The 14597-nt window shown below is 35.3% G+C and overlaps 1 protein-coding gene across 5 annotated transcripts in view; it reads right to left on the bottom strand.

The window, feature by feature from the left end:
* CDH12 (cadherin 12) overlaps nucleotides 1-14597 on the bottom strand; it is a 769924-nt gene that overhangs the window by 88618 nt on the left and 666709 nt on the right. For all 5 annotated transcript variants that reach the window (XM_034411922.3, XM_034411918.3, XM_034411919.3 and 2 more), the window contains one exon: nucleotides 6926-7220. In XM_034411922.3, coding sequence (XP_034267813.1) covers nucleotides 6926-7220 — 295 coding nt within the window. The remainder of the gene's footprint in view (nucleotides 1-6925; nucleotides 7221-14597) is intronic.

Below are 14597 nucleotides of genomic sequence, written 5' to 3' on the forward strand. Positions count from 1 at the left end.
TTTTCTCCGAGGTTGATGATTTCTAGATGGATTCCTGCAATCCACATGCATTTGGTCTTAGAAATCAGCCAGCCCTGTTGCACAACCAGAATACTACATTCTTCTCAGTTACTATATAAGTAATATGCTCTATTCCCAGGGAAGGAATACAGGGGGAAAAAGCATTTTAAAACAAAATAGCCAGGAAATGTGCCAAATATCCATTATAATCTATTTAAATCTCAGCTTGGTCTCATTACCTCCAATGTCTTTATGACAGCTGAACGACTGGGTTATTATTGCTAGTCATAAAACAAGACTGCCTGGATGAAGGCAGCATCCTTTGCCTACTTTTTGATGTGAGAAATATAAATAGATCCTTGTGAAAGAGGAGAAAAATAACTCAGCAGCTGAAAAGGGAAAACGATGCTTATAACCACTCAACCAGTAACCAGAAAAAAGCAATTTTTATAAAGTATAGTTAATATTTACAAGTATCTGGGTAACCAAAAAGAGCCAATGACTTTAAAATCTGAGCAGATACTCATATGTTAGTAATTCTCCACATGGGTTGCTTAAATCACATTAAAATGAATGCCATTAGACCTATTTTCTTATAAGTACAAGTATTCTTTGACTTGCAAAAATTCATTTAGCGACTGTTGAAACAGCACTGAAAAAAAATATTTATGGCAGTTTTTTGCACTTAAGACCATTGCAGCATCCCAATGAAATATAATTTAATATGTGCATATGCTAAACATCAGTCGATCATTTTTACATAATAAGCAGGGGTGAAATTCAGCAGGTTCTGACAGGGTCTGGAGAACTGGTAGCGGAAATTTTGAGTAGTTCAGAGAACCGGCAAATACCACCTCTAGCTGGCCTCAGAGTGGGGTGGGAATGGACATTTTGCAATATCCTTCCCCCAGGGGTGGGAAGGGAATGGGGATTTTTCAGTATTCTTTCCCTAGAGTGGGGTGGGAATGGAGATTTTGCAGTATCCTTTCCCTGGAGTGGGGTAGGAATGGAGATTTTGCAGTATCCTTCCCCTGGAGTAGGGAGGGAATGGAGATTTTGCAGTATCCATCCCCCGGATTGGATGGGAATGAAGATTTTGCAGTATCCTTCCCATGCCATGCCCACCAAGCCAAGCCTCACCTACAGAACCAGTAGTAAAAAATTTTGAATTCCACCATTGATCCAAACCATTGCCAGACCAACTATGGCAAGAAAAGATTGCAAAATGAGACACAACTCACTCAACAACTGTCTGACTTAGCAGTGGGAATTTTGGGCTCAATTGTGGCCGTAAGTCGAGAATTACCTTTTTGTTTAGAAATGCAGAATCAACTGATGTTTATCTGTCTTCTGTGGAAGAGATCTCAAAGTGACAGCGCTTGGAACTTTTCTGAAAGAACTGCAAATTTGAACATATTTGCATGTGATTAAACCTACATGAGAGTAGGAGTTAAAAATCTTTATGTGTAAATAGATGGAAAAAGAAATGGCTGTATCTGTGGGTTCTTAATGTCATCATTTGTGGAAAATATTTCACGATGCACTGTAAATTTGTGATGGATTATATGAGAGAAGAGTAGCTGTAGTAGTGCTGATTTAGTTTTAATGCCTTCACTCTGCAGAACAACACTTTGTGCTGAGCTTATTATATACTGTCTCTCTCCCGATAGTCTATTAGATCTTATTTCTGTAACACCGAGGGGAAAAATAATCTGCATAACCTATGCACTACAAATAAGAAGCATGTGGAAACATTCAGGGAGCAAAAAGAAATGAAGCTGTACAGTATCTAAATGAACATGGTACATAAAAAGAAATGCTTTCAGGATCCAATCTGGATTGGTACTATAACCAAAAGTTTAGTCTTCTGAGCTTTCAGTTCATGCTGGAGCCCATCCTCAGCCCATCCCCGAGGCTGGGCTCCAGCACGAATCCAAAAGTTCAGAAAACTAAACCTCTGGTACCTATGACCGACCCAGATTGGATCCTGCAACATGATCCTGGGATACATATATTTGCCTTCATTGGTGATAAATGATTTCATTCAAATTGCATTTGGTTCAGGCAACATTAAGGAATGTTCATCAAATTCAAATTTAACAACACTTCCCCTCATCTTGGAAACATTATAATTTTTAGTAGATTTTTCTTTCCTTAGAACTCAAAACATCACCTATGGCATCTCAGATAATGATATCATCCAAAGCAGTGGTGAAATTCAAAAATTTTCCCTACCAGTTCTGTGGGCGTGGCTTGGTGGGCGTAGCTTGGTGATCATGAGACTGGGAAAACCAACTATCACATTTTACACAAAAATAACACAACAGCTACACAACTAACTCACACACAATGCAAAAGCAGCTGGACAAAATGGCCCCTGCAACAAGCAGGTAATCTCACAGAGTCACAGAGAGGTCAAAAACAAACTATCACACTTTACACAAAAATACTGGTTCGGGCAATAGGTAGTAAAAAAAAAGCTTTAAATAGTAAAAAAAAAGTTCCAGGATCGGGTGGCACAACTGATTGTCACAGTTGATTGTTGGAACCTTTTTTTTTCTTTTTAAAGCATTTTTTACTACCTATTGCCTGAACTGGAAATAAAAAAATGTTTTAAAAAAGTAAAAAAAAAGTTCAGATGATCAGCTGTGCTGCGTGATCATGGGAACTATTTTTTTTAACTTTTCAAAGCATTTTTTTACTACCAGTTCGGGAGAACCGCCCCAAACCAGTAGTATTTCACCTGTGATCCAAAGACTGATCAGATCCAGATCTGCCTATATGCCCAATGTGTCTCTGACTGAACCCTGGACTGTTGTTAGACCCTCGCTTTCTGACGGATTGTTTGGTAGGGCCATTATAGATAAATTATAGATTAAATTATTAATTATACATTATTAAGGTATAGTAATAGGGATTTCTGTAACACAGTCATACAATTTTTCAAAGTTTAGCAAATGATTTTAAAAATCTCTTACACACTTTCTAGAAATATAGCAAAGAACCCTAAAACTCTACATAGAAGCTACTGTACCTCAAACCATCTTCTATGAAAATATAAATTAAAAAGAACTTGTTGAAAAACTATTGACTGAAAAGATGCAAATAGATGTGATAAGTTTGTGTCATTTCTTCAAAATGCTTGCATTTATAATTACTTGCAAATCCCATTGATATACTAGTAATTCTTGGCAGTACTGACATAATGTTAAAGTTTTTTTTTAAAGGCTGAGATAGAACTTCACAACTTTATGAAATCCCTTTACATTTGGTTATGATACAATGCCAAGCAGGAAATATAAAAGACCAGAAGTAGTTAACCTTGTACCCTGCTGATACTTTATATTTCAATTCCCATCAGCTTCTATCAGCATTACTAAATTAAAGGAAATACTGTATCGACATTCTATTTAACAAATCTGGAGAAGGCACCAGTTTGCCTTCTCCTGGTCCAAGATTTCTAATAAATAAAAACTCTTCCTTTTGACTGTCTCAATATAGTAATAGATAGTTGACAAAAGTATTTATTTCTGCTTCTAGCATACTACAAAGATGCAATTATTTTTGAAACATTAAACAATCTAAATGCTAAAGAGCAAAATCTTATATTGGGAAAATAAATGTGCCTGCCGTTCAGAAAACCTTGGTGATTAATTTAAAACGTTAAGGTAAGATGTTTGTTGTAAATTGTTTTACTTGCATTTATAAATGTATTATGTGGTTTCTTAAATTAATAAAAATTAAAAAAAAAAAAAAAGAGAAAAACCTTAATTAATAGGCAAATCACTAGTGATCAAATTCAATAAAAGAAAACGTGTGCATGTTTTAATTTAAAAAAAAAAACAACGTTAAGGTAAGACTGGAATCCAATATATTTGGCTTGTACATGCCAAAATCATATTATTATTAGTAGTAACTGTATTAGTTGTAGTAATATTCTTCAGAAGAGAAAGGGAAACCACAGTAAATTCATATGCCATTTTTTAAAGTATAATCAGTAGACGTAATCTTTAAATGATTTAGGTTCTCATCTTGCCCATCAAAAACAACATAAACTCAAATGACCCTTTGACAAATAGAAGCAATGCAGATGAAATTGCAATTACTTTTAATGAACAGGCTAAAATTGTTATAAAACACCAAGGAAAATGCCATACTCCCACTTTCCTATTCCAATTGCAGTCACTCTGCTCCCAGCTTTCATTAGTTTTTAAAACATGGCAATATATTTGATTACAGATCACCTGCTGTCAAGTCTAATTAGACGCTGCATTTGATGGTTAAAAAGAAAACTAATCCAGAAGTTGGGGAAGTGAAAAAAGTAGATTGCATGCTGAGATATTAGTGTCTCTGAATAAAAGAAGACTTGTGGTAAGCCTCATGCTAGATGGGCCATGTGACCATAACGCTGTTTACTACAAACTGGGATAGTAAGAGTACCATGTGGACTGTGAATATTGGCACCTTTTAATGCTTTCTCTTAATCTAGGCCTTTATTTTTATTCAGGCCAGGCCAGGCCATTATTCTATGACATCTTTGATGGTAACATATTAATCAAAATAAAGTTGGTGTACATTTAAAATGCTATCATTAAATTAAAGTTTATCCAAAGTTAGGACACCATTAGAATGTAGTTACTTAAATGGTATGTGGTTCACATGGCAGTGCCTCCCTATTTTTTATTTTGCAATTTCTGGGTTCAGTACCAATTGTTTGCTTCTGCTAAATGTGCAAGCTCACATTTCCACAATAATATTACATATACAGCTGCTTACAACATTTACGCAAAATCCTGGTGAAATTGTATGTTCAATATTTTCCTACAAACAGAATTTGATATAACCTTGCTATGGTACAAAGTGAAACACAACTTTTTTCCCCTCCAAATTTGAATGCATATTTACTAATTTGCACAGTTGTTTATAAATTCAGAAGAGAACACTAAATATGTTTAAACACTGTTGCTGCAGTGTTACTTTTTTCTTTTTTAAATTTATCAATAAGATAATTGACTCACTGGGTGTATAAATTTATTTATTTATTTATTTTATTTATTTATTTGTTCAACTTGTATGTTGCCTTTCTCCGAAGACTCAAGGCAGCTTACAATGCATTTAAAAACCATATATAAAAACATTAAACATTAAAACATTAAAAACAATTAAAACCCATTCACACCATTCATGGGCAGATCGCAACAGTGAGATCAACGGCCCCAGGCCTGCCAGAAAAGCCAGGTCTTCACCGCTTTTTGGAAGGCCAATAGGGTGGGGATGGTCCGAATCTCAGGAGGTAATTGGTTCCAGAGAGCTGGGGCAGCCACAGAGAAGGCCCTCCCCCATGGGCCCGCCAGCCAGCATTGTTTAGCTGACGGGACTCGGAGGAGACCAATTCTGTGGGATCTTACTGGTCTCTGGGAGCTATGCGGTAGAAGGCAGTCTCGAAGATAAATAGCTCAATGACGACAATTTCACAGGGGAAAAAAATCTGATCTTTCTAATCTCTCAGATTACAATTGTGGTTCTGGCTAACTTCAAAACGATGGACTTTTAGCAACCATCTAAATATTTGAAAATAAATATAATTCATCCTTACAAAGATGCAAATGCCACAAAAACTTTTCTAAACATCTTCAGCTAGCAATTTCAGTTATGAAGAATATTACTAAGAAATAGAAGTCATATGGGACTTCTGAAGCTAGCAAACAACCCTAGAAAAAACTGCTACAATATCCTGAAAACTAGTCAAATCTGCAAAGCAGAATGGCCAATTCACTATCAATGATTCGATAAACAGTTTAGCTGACAGCAGAGAAGTTGTTCAAAGGGCCTTGGATTGCACGGGAATTTTCAGAAATGGAATGTTTATCCGGCTTTATCAGAAAAGTCATCAATTGTGGAAAGAAAACATGATAAGCCTGAAACCTTTTGGAACAAAGTTCTTTTGGACTGATAAAGGAAAATTGAATTGTGCTGCCACAATCACACAACTTATATTTGGAGAAAAAGAGATGGGACATTTTAGGAGGAAATGTATTGTACAAGGGTGGCTGTAATTTTTTAAAGATTATGTGGCAGCCATCGGTAGGAGAAATATTGTGCAAATGCAAAGGGAAATAGATTCAACTAAATGTCAGCATGACGGCAATGTTCTACAGTCAGTGAAAAAGTTGAAGTTAAAAAGTTGATTATTTCAGCAAGACAACAATCCAAGACCTAATTACAAATCAACCATGAAGTATTTATAGGGCAAAAAAGAAAGAAAGAAAGGTTTTGGAACAGGCTTCACAATCCTCAGAATACAATGTTATTAAAGATCTGAAGGGAGATCTCAAACATGCAGCGAACGAAGGAAGGCATACAAACAGTTTGAAGTTAGAATTGTGCAAGAATAACTGAAGGGAAAAAAATCAAAGTAGAAAGATTATTAGCTGGCTACAGAAAGGAAGAAACTACAAAGTACTGGCTGAAAGATTATCCAACTTCTGCACCTCCCACATTCCCTATCTACTTATTTTGAACCTCTGTGTAAACACACACATTTGTTAAGTCAAGTTCATTCATGGGAATATACAATTTAAGTGGGTGCCTATATTTTTGCATGCAACTATACACAAAAAGCTAGCTATCACCACCATAATGAACTCATTCATCATTTATGTGGAAATGACAGGACAGAAAAACAGAGTATCTATGCAAGGTAAAATCAGTAGTAGTTTTTCTTATCCCAGAAGCAACTGATTTGGCAGGTACCTCATGTGTCAACAGCAACTACAATTGCCCAAGCATCAAATTTTTAATTTGTATCATATATTTTTTTTTAAAAAAAAGGGGAGGGGAGGAAAGAAAAGAAAAAACGAAGAGAGATTGAAGGAACTTTCAAAGTTCATGTTTGAGGATAAGAATTCTTTAAAATATTACTTACCTACTGGTGACATTTCAGGGACACTGGCAATGTAAGGCCCATCAAGGAATTTTGGTTCATTATCATTAATGTCCTGCACTTTGATGATGAACTCTGATTCAGGCTCCAATGGCTTCCTTGTGTCAATATCTACTGCTTGAGCACGTAGGGTGTAGAAAGGCTTCTCTTCACGATCAAGGCTCTTTATGGCATGAATGTCCCCTGTAGTTTCATCAATGGTAAATACTGTACCAGCTCCATCTCCTGATAATGTATACTTAACACTTCCCACTCCCTTGTCCAAGTCAGAATGAAGCTTAATAGCAGAAAAAGAGAAGGGCAAAATAATTAATAGAACAATTCCTGGATGGAAAAATAGCAATTTTTAACTAAATTATTAAATCAAACATACATACATACACACACACACACACACACACACACACACACACACACACACACTGTTTTTAAAGACATGGGTATTTGGATCACAAGTGTATAGGCTCACAGTTTGTAAAACATCACAATTACTAGTATTTAAATCTTTATAATGTAAATATTTATTAACATGACTTTGCAAGAATCTGTAGAGATTCTCAGTCATCCAGGTCATAGTTGTCCCAAAGGAGCTTTTTCAGGAGGCAACTGGACTTTCTTGTTTTTGTTTTTTGTTTTTTTTGAAGACATTTTGTTCTCATCCAAGAAGCTTCTTCAGCTCTGACAGGATAGTGGGAATATAAATCCTTCCATTCCCCACTATCCTGTCAGAGCTGAAGAAGCTTCTTGGATGAAAAGTGAAATGTCTTCAAAGAAAAAACAAGAAAGTTCAGTTGCCTCCTGAAAAAGCACCTTTCGGACAACTTTGCAAGGCAAAATGCAGTCATTTTGGAAACATAAATAAGAGTATATTTCTTTTGTTCGTATTTCATGAAGAGGAAGAAGTACATGGACTCAGTTTCATGTTAATGACATTGTATATGCATGTACAGGACATTCAACTTAGTAACATTTCCATTATTTGATTTCAGTCTCATACATTTCCTTGAACAGGAAATTCAGGAGAACATTTCTAATATGCATAAGCACAGCTATACTTCCTGCATTGATCTATAAGCATTCTTAACACTCCAAACTGCTCTTAATTCTATACCAAAGAAGGTTTTTAAATCTGGGCTTCCTTTCATAATGTCAGTATTCTGGTAATCATAAAATGGTGACTTTTAATTTACATACATTTCTTGTGTTTCCTGCTCTGATGCACAACTTTTGGTTGTAATTTTTACAGGTAAAAATGATTGGTTGATAATGGCAGTGGCTTCAATGTTCTCTCAGGAAGCTTCTGAGTTTTACGCTGATGTTCTGCTGTAGATTTGCAGTTGATCAACCTTTCTTATCATTTAAACTGTAAATGCAGTCTCAGAGCTTTTTTTCAGTTTTTGATATAGCAGCTTGAATGCTTTTCAGCAGCCATGGATTATGGCCCAATATATTTCCAGGTTTCGGTGTCTGTCAAAGATTGTAGAAATATGGATTGAGACTGTCAAATCCATCACATAGGATTTCTGTTCATCTGTTTTCTCTTATATGTAAGTGGCAATGAAGATAAAGTGCTACATGCTAGGTAACAGAGAATGCTTCCAGCTCCGGGTTTTTTCAGGTCAGGTTTTTGTGCAATCACTGTATTTCATTCACAGAATTTTAGTGTGTGCAAGTGAAAACATAATTCTGTTCTGTTCTGTTCTGTTCTGTTCCGTGCCGTTCCGTTCTACTCCTATTCCTATTCCTTTTTTTGAAATCCTATTTCTATTCCTAACCTACTCTCTATATAAAATACAAGTTAAAAATATATACAAGTTAAACAAATCTTGCCCAGAAACTAGCAACATTAATTGTGATCTGTCACACTGCTATGAGATCAAGTGTACACTGATAAGGACACAAAAGGGGTATACATATGTGGTGTTGCCTGCATGTCACACGACCGCAAAGGTCAGAAGCCACCAGATAGTCCCATTTGTTCAGAGTGCCTCTGGATCTTCTTTGTACCCATACACGGTCTATTCAATGATTTTGCATACTTCCCAGCTTTCTCCAGACCCAGTTGCCAGCGCCTCCATTGGTTCCATCCAGTGTTGGTTGTTTGTAGCTTTCCATGCGTCCGCTCTGCTTTCAAATTCTTCAAAATCTTCCATCAACCTAAAGAAGCTTTTCCCGGATTTAAATCTCTGATGAGCTGGTTGTAGACCATAAAGAGGGTGTTGCCTAGATATTGTGGATTTGAGCCTCTCTCTCTGTATGCTCCTGCTTCTTTGCAAAGAGCAAGCGGAGCAATGCCAGCTAGCTGGTAGATCTTATTTAGAGGCATAGGTTTAAGGCATCCAGTAATAATTCTGCTAGCTTCATTCAGAGCAACATCTACTTTCTCAGCATGTGCTGATTTACAGCAGACAGCAGGCGTATCTGCCTGCCAAGTAGCAAAGAGCTAAAGCTGTTGTCTTAAGGACCCTTGGTTTGGCACCCTAGGTAGAGCTCATTAATTTCCTGAGGAAATTATTTCTTCCACTGACCTTCAGTTTAGTATTGGTACAGTACTGCTTATATGATAGGGCCCTATTCAGAGTGACCCCTAACTATTAAAAGCTGTAGCAATGCTCCAATAACATCCCTTTACATATAACGTGCAGCTTCCTAGCAGCCTCTTCATTGTGAAAAAATAGTAGAAAATCTAATCAAGAGAAGATGAAGAAGGTTCAGAATGGCTTTTGATTGGTAGTGCTAGGCATTAACCATTTGGAAGCACTTAAGCCACGGATAAGCCTTGTTATGAAGCGTAGTTAGAAGCAGGCTTCAACATAAACATTTCATATTTGATTTTTTAAAGCTATACACTGCCTTTTCAACCAATGATTTGATGGATATTTTACAGTAATTTAAAACAATGCATTAAAAATAAAGCATGCTGGCTCAAAATCACGTTTTACTGATATGAAATGAAGAAGATATAACTGCTTTTAATTTTCTGCATGGAATGTGGTTCCTGCAAAAGCAACCTTGATCAAATTGCCTTGAAGGGAAGGTTAAATACAGTTGACTCTTACTTTCAAACCGGTAATTGGTGTTACCAGATACTGCCTGAACCATTTGATCAGTAATAAATGATTGGAAACCCTATACATAGAACTGAGTCAGGCTTTACTTATTTTTCATCTTTATGGTATTTATTGTTACTACTTATAGATGAATTCTACAGTAGTTTCACTCTATGTAGTAGAGAACAATCATTTATAGAAGAATACTTTATATAGTGTCAATTTTATTATAATTAGAAAAAAAATCTACCTCCTATCCTGTTATATAAAAATGTATTTGGTTATGGGGTGGGGTTTAATGAAAAGATAACATTGCATAGAATCTTCTTTTCTACAATGTTTCCTGGATATAATTTAATTAATTCAAAGAATAAATCTGATTTACAGCTTTGAGGAATGTTTTTAACGTTATATTAAGTTGGAAAATGTACAAAAGTGTTTTAAAAATATGATCATGGTGTGTTAAAATGAAACTTTTTCTTTAAAAGCGTTTTATACATGGAATATAATGAAATATAGGGTTTAAGTTATCTCTCGGCTTAAATTGATTTTTTTTTCTTCCATCGTATTTATCCCCTCCTTGAAATTTCTAGAGCAAGATCTGTATGGAACTAGGCCTATGAAAATAACCAAGACGGATTCAATAATTCTATTACCAACACTGAGGAGACAAAATTTTGAAGGTCAAGCAAAGTGGCAATGGTTTGGATGGCCGTGAACTATTTAAAAAGCCATTTGCCCATCTGAATCTTATTATTTATAAATAGATAAAAATGATCCACTGACCATATTTTAAGGTTGTGTTTAGCATATTCATGTATTAATTTATATTAAATAGAATGGTATTGCTTTTTGCATCTTCCTCCAAAAGTAAAGTCCTGGAATAGAAACTGTGTGTCTCTGTGTGCATGTATGCATGCATACATATATGCAAGGAGTCACATATGTGTATGGATTTTCACATATTCAAGTAACAAAACCTGGCATTTTCATTTCAAAGGACTAATGTAGCAATGCTTGGAAATGCCATACTGAAATATTGGAAGACTACCAGACAAACACATGTTCTATGGAAGGGATAGCAAAAGCAGAGGTCAAGAAGATTTAAATCACTGCCCTTGTTCCAAAAGTGTTTCATGACAATATCCTGGTTTTGTAGCCCATTGCACTTACCATGTTCGTATTTTATCAAACCATAATAATATACAATCCTAACTGGTCTGCATCACTTAGTCAGTATGCAAAACTGCTGCAATATTCAAAAGCCAAATGGAACTAAAAAGAAAAATAACTCTGCATATTACGTGATGAATAATATGCAGACAGCAGTAACAGAAGGTAGGAGGGGAAATATATTCACACACACACATACCCACACACACACTGATGCACAACACAAAGCACTCTTTACTCAGCTGCAAAATAGTAGCAGATTCTACATTACTTGATTGCTCCGGATTTAAAGATTGGCAGTTGAATATGCATTAAATTTTACATTTTTCACTGAATGGCTCAAGTGTGCAAATGTCACCTCCGTTCTGAGTGTCAACAGTGTAAACCGTAAGAATTTAGATTACTGCATGAGCTTCTTGAATGAGGAAATTTGAACTCTGAACTCAAACACTCTGATCACTATACCACATTTGTTGTACTATATATTTTTAATTGATTTCATACAGTACAAGGGATGCCAGTTGTTCCATTTAAAAAAAATATCTTTGTACATAAGCTGTTAAATGGGGGTGACAAAACATTCAAAGAAGAATTTTAAAAAATGTAAAAATGTAGAGAATACAAGAAATATAGGAAATGAAATATGAAAGAAATAAGAAGCATACATTTTAAAAGGTATTTATGCCATATTCACTTGAACCTTATAATGATGGATGAATAGAGTATGTTAATTTCAATTATGTAATCTTTAAATTCACCCCATTCTCACATCACTTTGAAGAGTAAAAAAAAAAGATTTACAGAAGTATATGTATGCAATTTTGGAAACATTTTTCCTGGTTTCAATACTTTATGAAAAGTTTTGACTATTTTTATAAAATAATTTAACCATCATATAGGTATTTTTCTGTGCTTTTATTTAATTGGAAAACCATCTGAAAACTCAGAAACCAAAATTTAAAAACATGAGATTTGGGTTTGTGAAATGAATCAAATACCTGGATTTAGGAAAATTCAAATTCAAATAAAAATCAACAAAACAAAATCAAAGAATAAAAAAAAACCCATAAAAAACTCTGCTATGGTTTTCTCAAAGGTTTGCTTTTGAACTTTTATTATCTCCAACATTTTATTCCAATTCAAATACTATTTGTTTACATGTGTCAAAAATCTATTGTCTCTTTAACATGCAGCAAAGCATGTATTTCACCTCAGGCTTCAAATTTAGGTCTTATTCTTTTTCCAAAAATAACTTGGACTAATGAAATTCTGTGGATAAGAACAACTATCTCTACCTGAACACGTAATGTCTGTAATTATCTAAGGTACTGTGCACAGTTCCTTTACCCCACCTCAAGGAATTAACAACAATAAAACAAAGAAATATAAGAATTCTGTTTGCCTCTTAAAGAATTTTATATACTAGAACAATAATATTTTATTTCTTTCCTTCATTTTTGATTATTTCTATTTTATTATGTTAGTACTTTATCCGGTCTACTCAGAAATAAATATGAAAAAAATAATTTTCAAACAAAATACAATACTTCCAGAGTTTTAAGTTTAGAACAGCTCTCCTTAACCTGATATCTTCCCAATATCTTGGGGCTACTGTAGAACTTCAAGTATTCTTAGCCAGCATAGCTTCTGGCTATTATGTACTTGTCAGGGTAAGAAAAAAGGAAATAAAGATCCAAAACAAAGATTCTCAGAATAAAATACCTAATTAAGTGTCACAGTTCAGTGCCATTCCATATCCTTCAAAATATTTGCTGTTGATCATCCTCAGGTGGATTCTCACTTGTATATTAATGCTGCTTAGTCCCATTATATCCTATTCTTTTTGACATACAGAATTTATTTTTTCAAATCTTACTTAAGATTCTCAGTTGTATCCACAAACTGAACACGTAATTTGGTATAATTTCACTGGTATAATTTGAGAAAAGGGAATGTTGTTATATAAAGGTACAGAAGCAGTGGTGGGTTGCTCCTGATTCTGTCCGGTTTTTTAGAACCGGTAGTAAAAGCGGTGGGAGGTTCCGCCCACCAACCTGGATGTCATAATTGATGATCTGCACATGTGCAGAAACTCCCATTGTGAACCAGTAGTAAAGGTAAGTAGAATCCACTCCTGTACACACATGCATATAAACATACCCTTAAATTAAAAAAAAAAAGTTTCCCACTGATTAATGAGTATTATCAATGAAAAATATCAGTATGCAAGACAGACTGTATACTCTTTATTTATTCAACCTGCATCTGGAAATATATTGAGGGAAGCAGTATTAGAATAAGATAAGTGTAGTCTTAAAAGTGGATGAGAAAACATAAATAACCTGTGCTATGCTGATGGCATTACTCTGATAGCTGAAAATGCAAATGAATGGAAGCTCTAGTAATGAAAGTCAAGTAACATAGAGAAAAAATGGAACTACAGTAAAATTAAATGTAAATAAGACCAAACTAGTGACAACATATACAGCAAGCCAACCTTAGAACTGACAAATGAAGATATAGAGGTGACAGATAGCTTTTGCCTTTTAAGATCAACTCAATAGTAAAGGAACCAGCAATTAAGAAATATACCAGAGACTAGCACTTGACTGAGTAACAATAAAGGCCTTGGAAAAAGTTATTCAGATGTTAGAATGTACAAACATGAGAAATGTGCAGGCACTTTTTTCCCTGTTATATTCCATGAAGAAGAAAGTTGGATTTTAAAAAGCAGATTCTTTTAAAAAAGTATTGATAGTTTTGAATTTTGGCTTTTGAGAAGGGTCCTGAGAATACCAAAGATAGTCAAGAAGACAAACAAATATATTATAAAACAAATCCATTCAGATTTCTCACTGAAAGCATAAATGATCTAGTTCAGATTATCATGTTTTGAAGACATTAGACTAAGACATTAGACTAAGACAGTATAACAGAATTGGAAGGGACCTGGGAGGTCTTCTAATCCAATCCCCTGCTCAAACAGAAGACCGTATATCATTCCTAATAAATGGCTATCCAATCTACCCTTAAAAACCTCCAGTGATGGAGCACCCAAAACTTCTGGAGACAATCCATTCCTCTGATTAATTATTCCCACTATCAGGAAATGTCTCCTTAGCTTTAGGTTGGCTCTCTCTCTCAAGGAGCCTATAATGCTAGTAAAAGTGGAAGAAAGGAAAACAAGACCACTAGCCAGTGGTAGGATTCAAAATTTTGCACAACTGGTTCTGTGGGCATGGCTTGGTGGGCATGGCATGGCTTGGGGGGGTGGCTTTGTGGGCATGACAGGGGAAGAATACTGTAAAATCTCCATTCCCTCCCCAAACCAGGGAAAGGTTACTGCAAAATCCCCATTTCCTCCCAATCTGCTGGGACTCAGGAGGCAGAGAATAGATGGGGGCGGGGCCAGTCAGAGGTGGTATTTACCA

Source organism: Pantherophis guttatus, chromosome 3, assembly GCF_059756535.1.
Source record: "Pantherophis guttatus breed Tessera chromosome 3, ASM5975653v1, whole genome shotgun sequence".
Lineage (NCBI taxonomy): Eukaryota > Metazoa > Chordata > Lepidosauria > Squamata > Colubridae > Pantherophis > Pantherophis guttatus.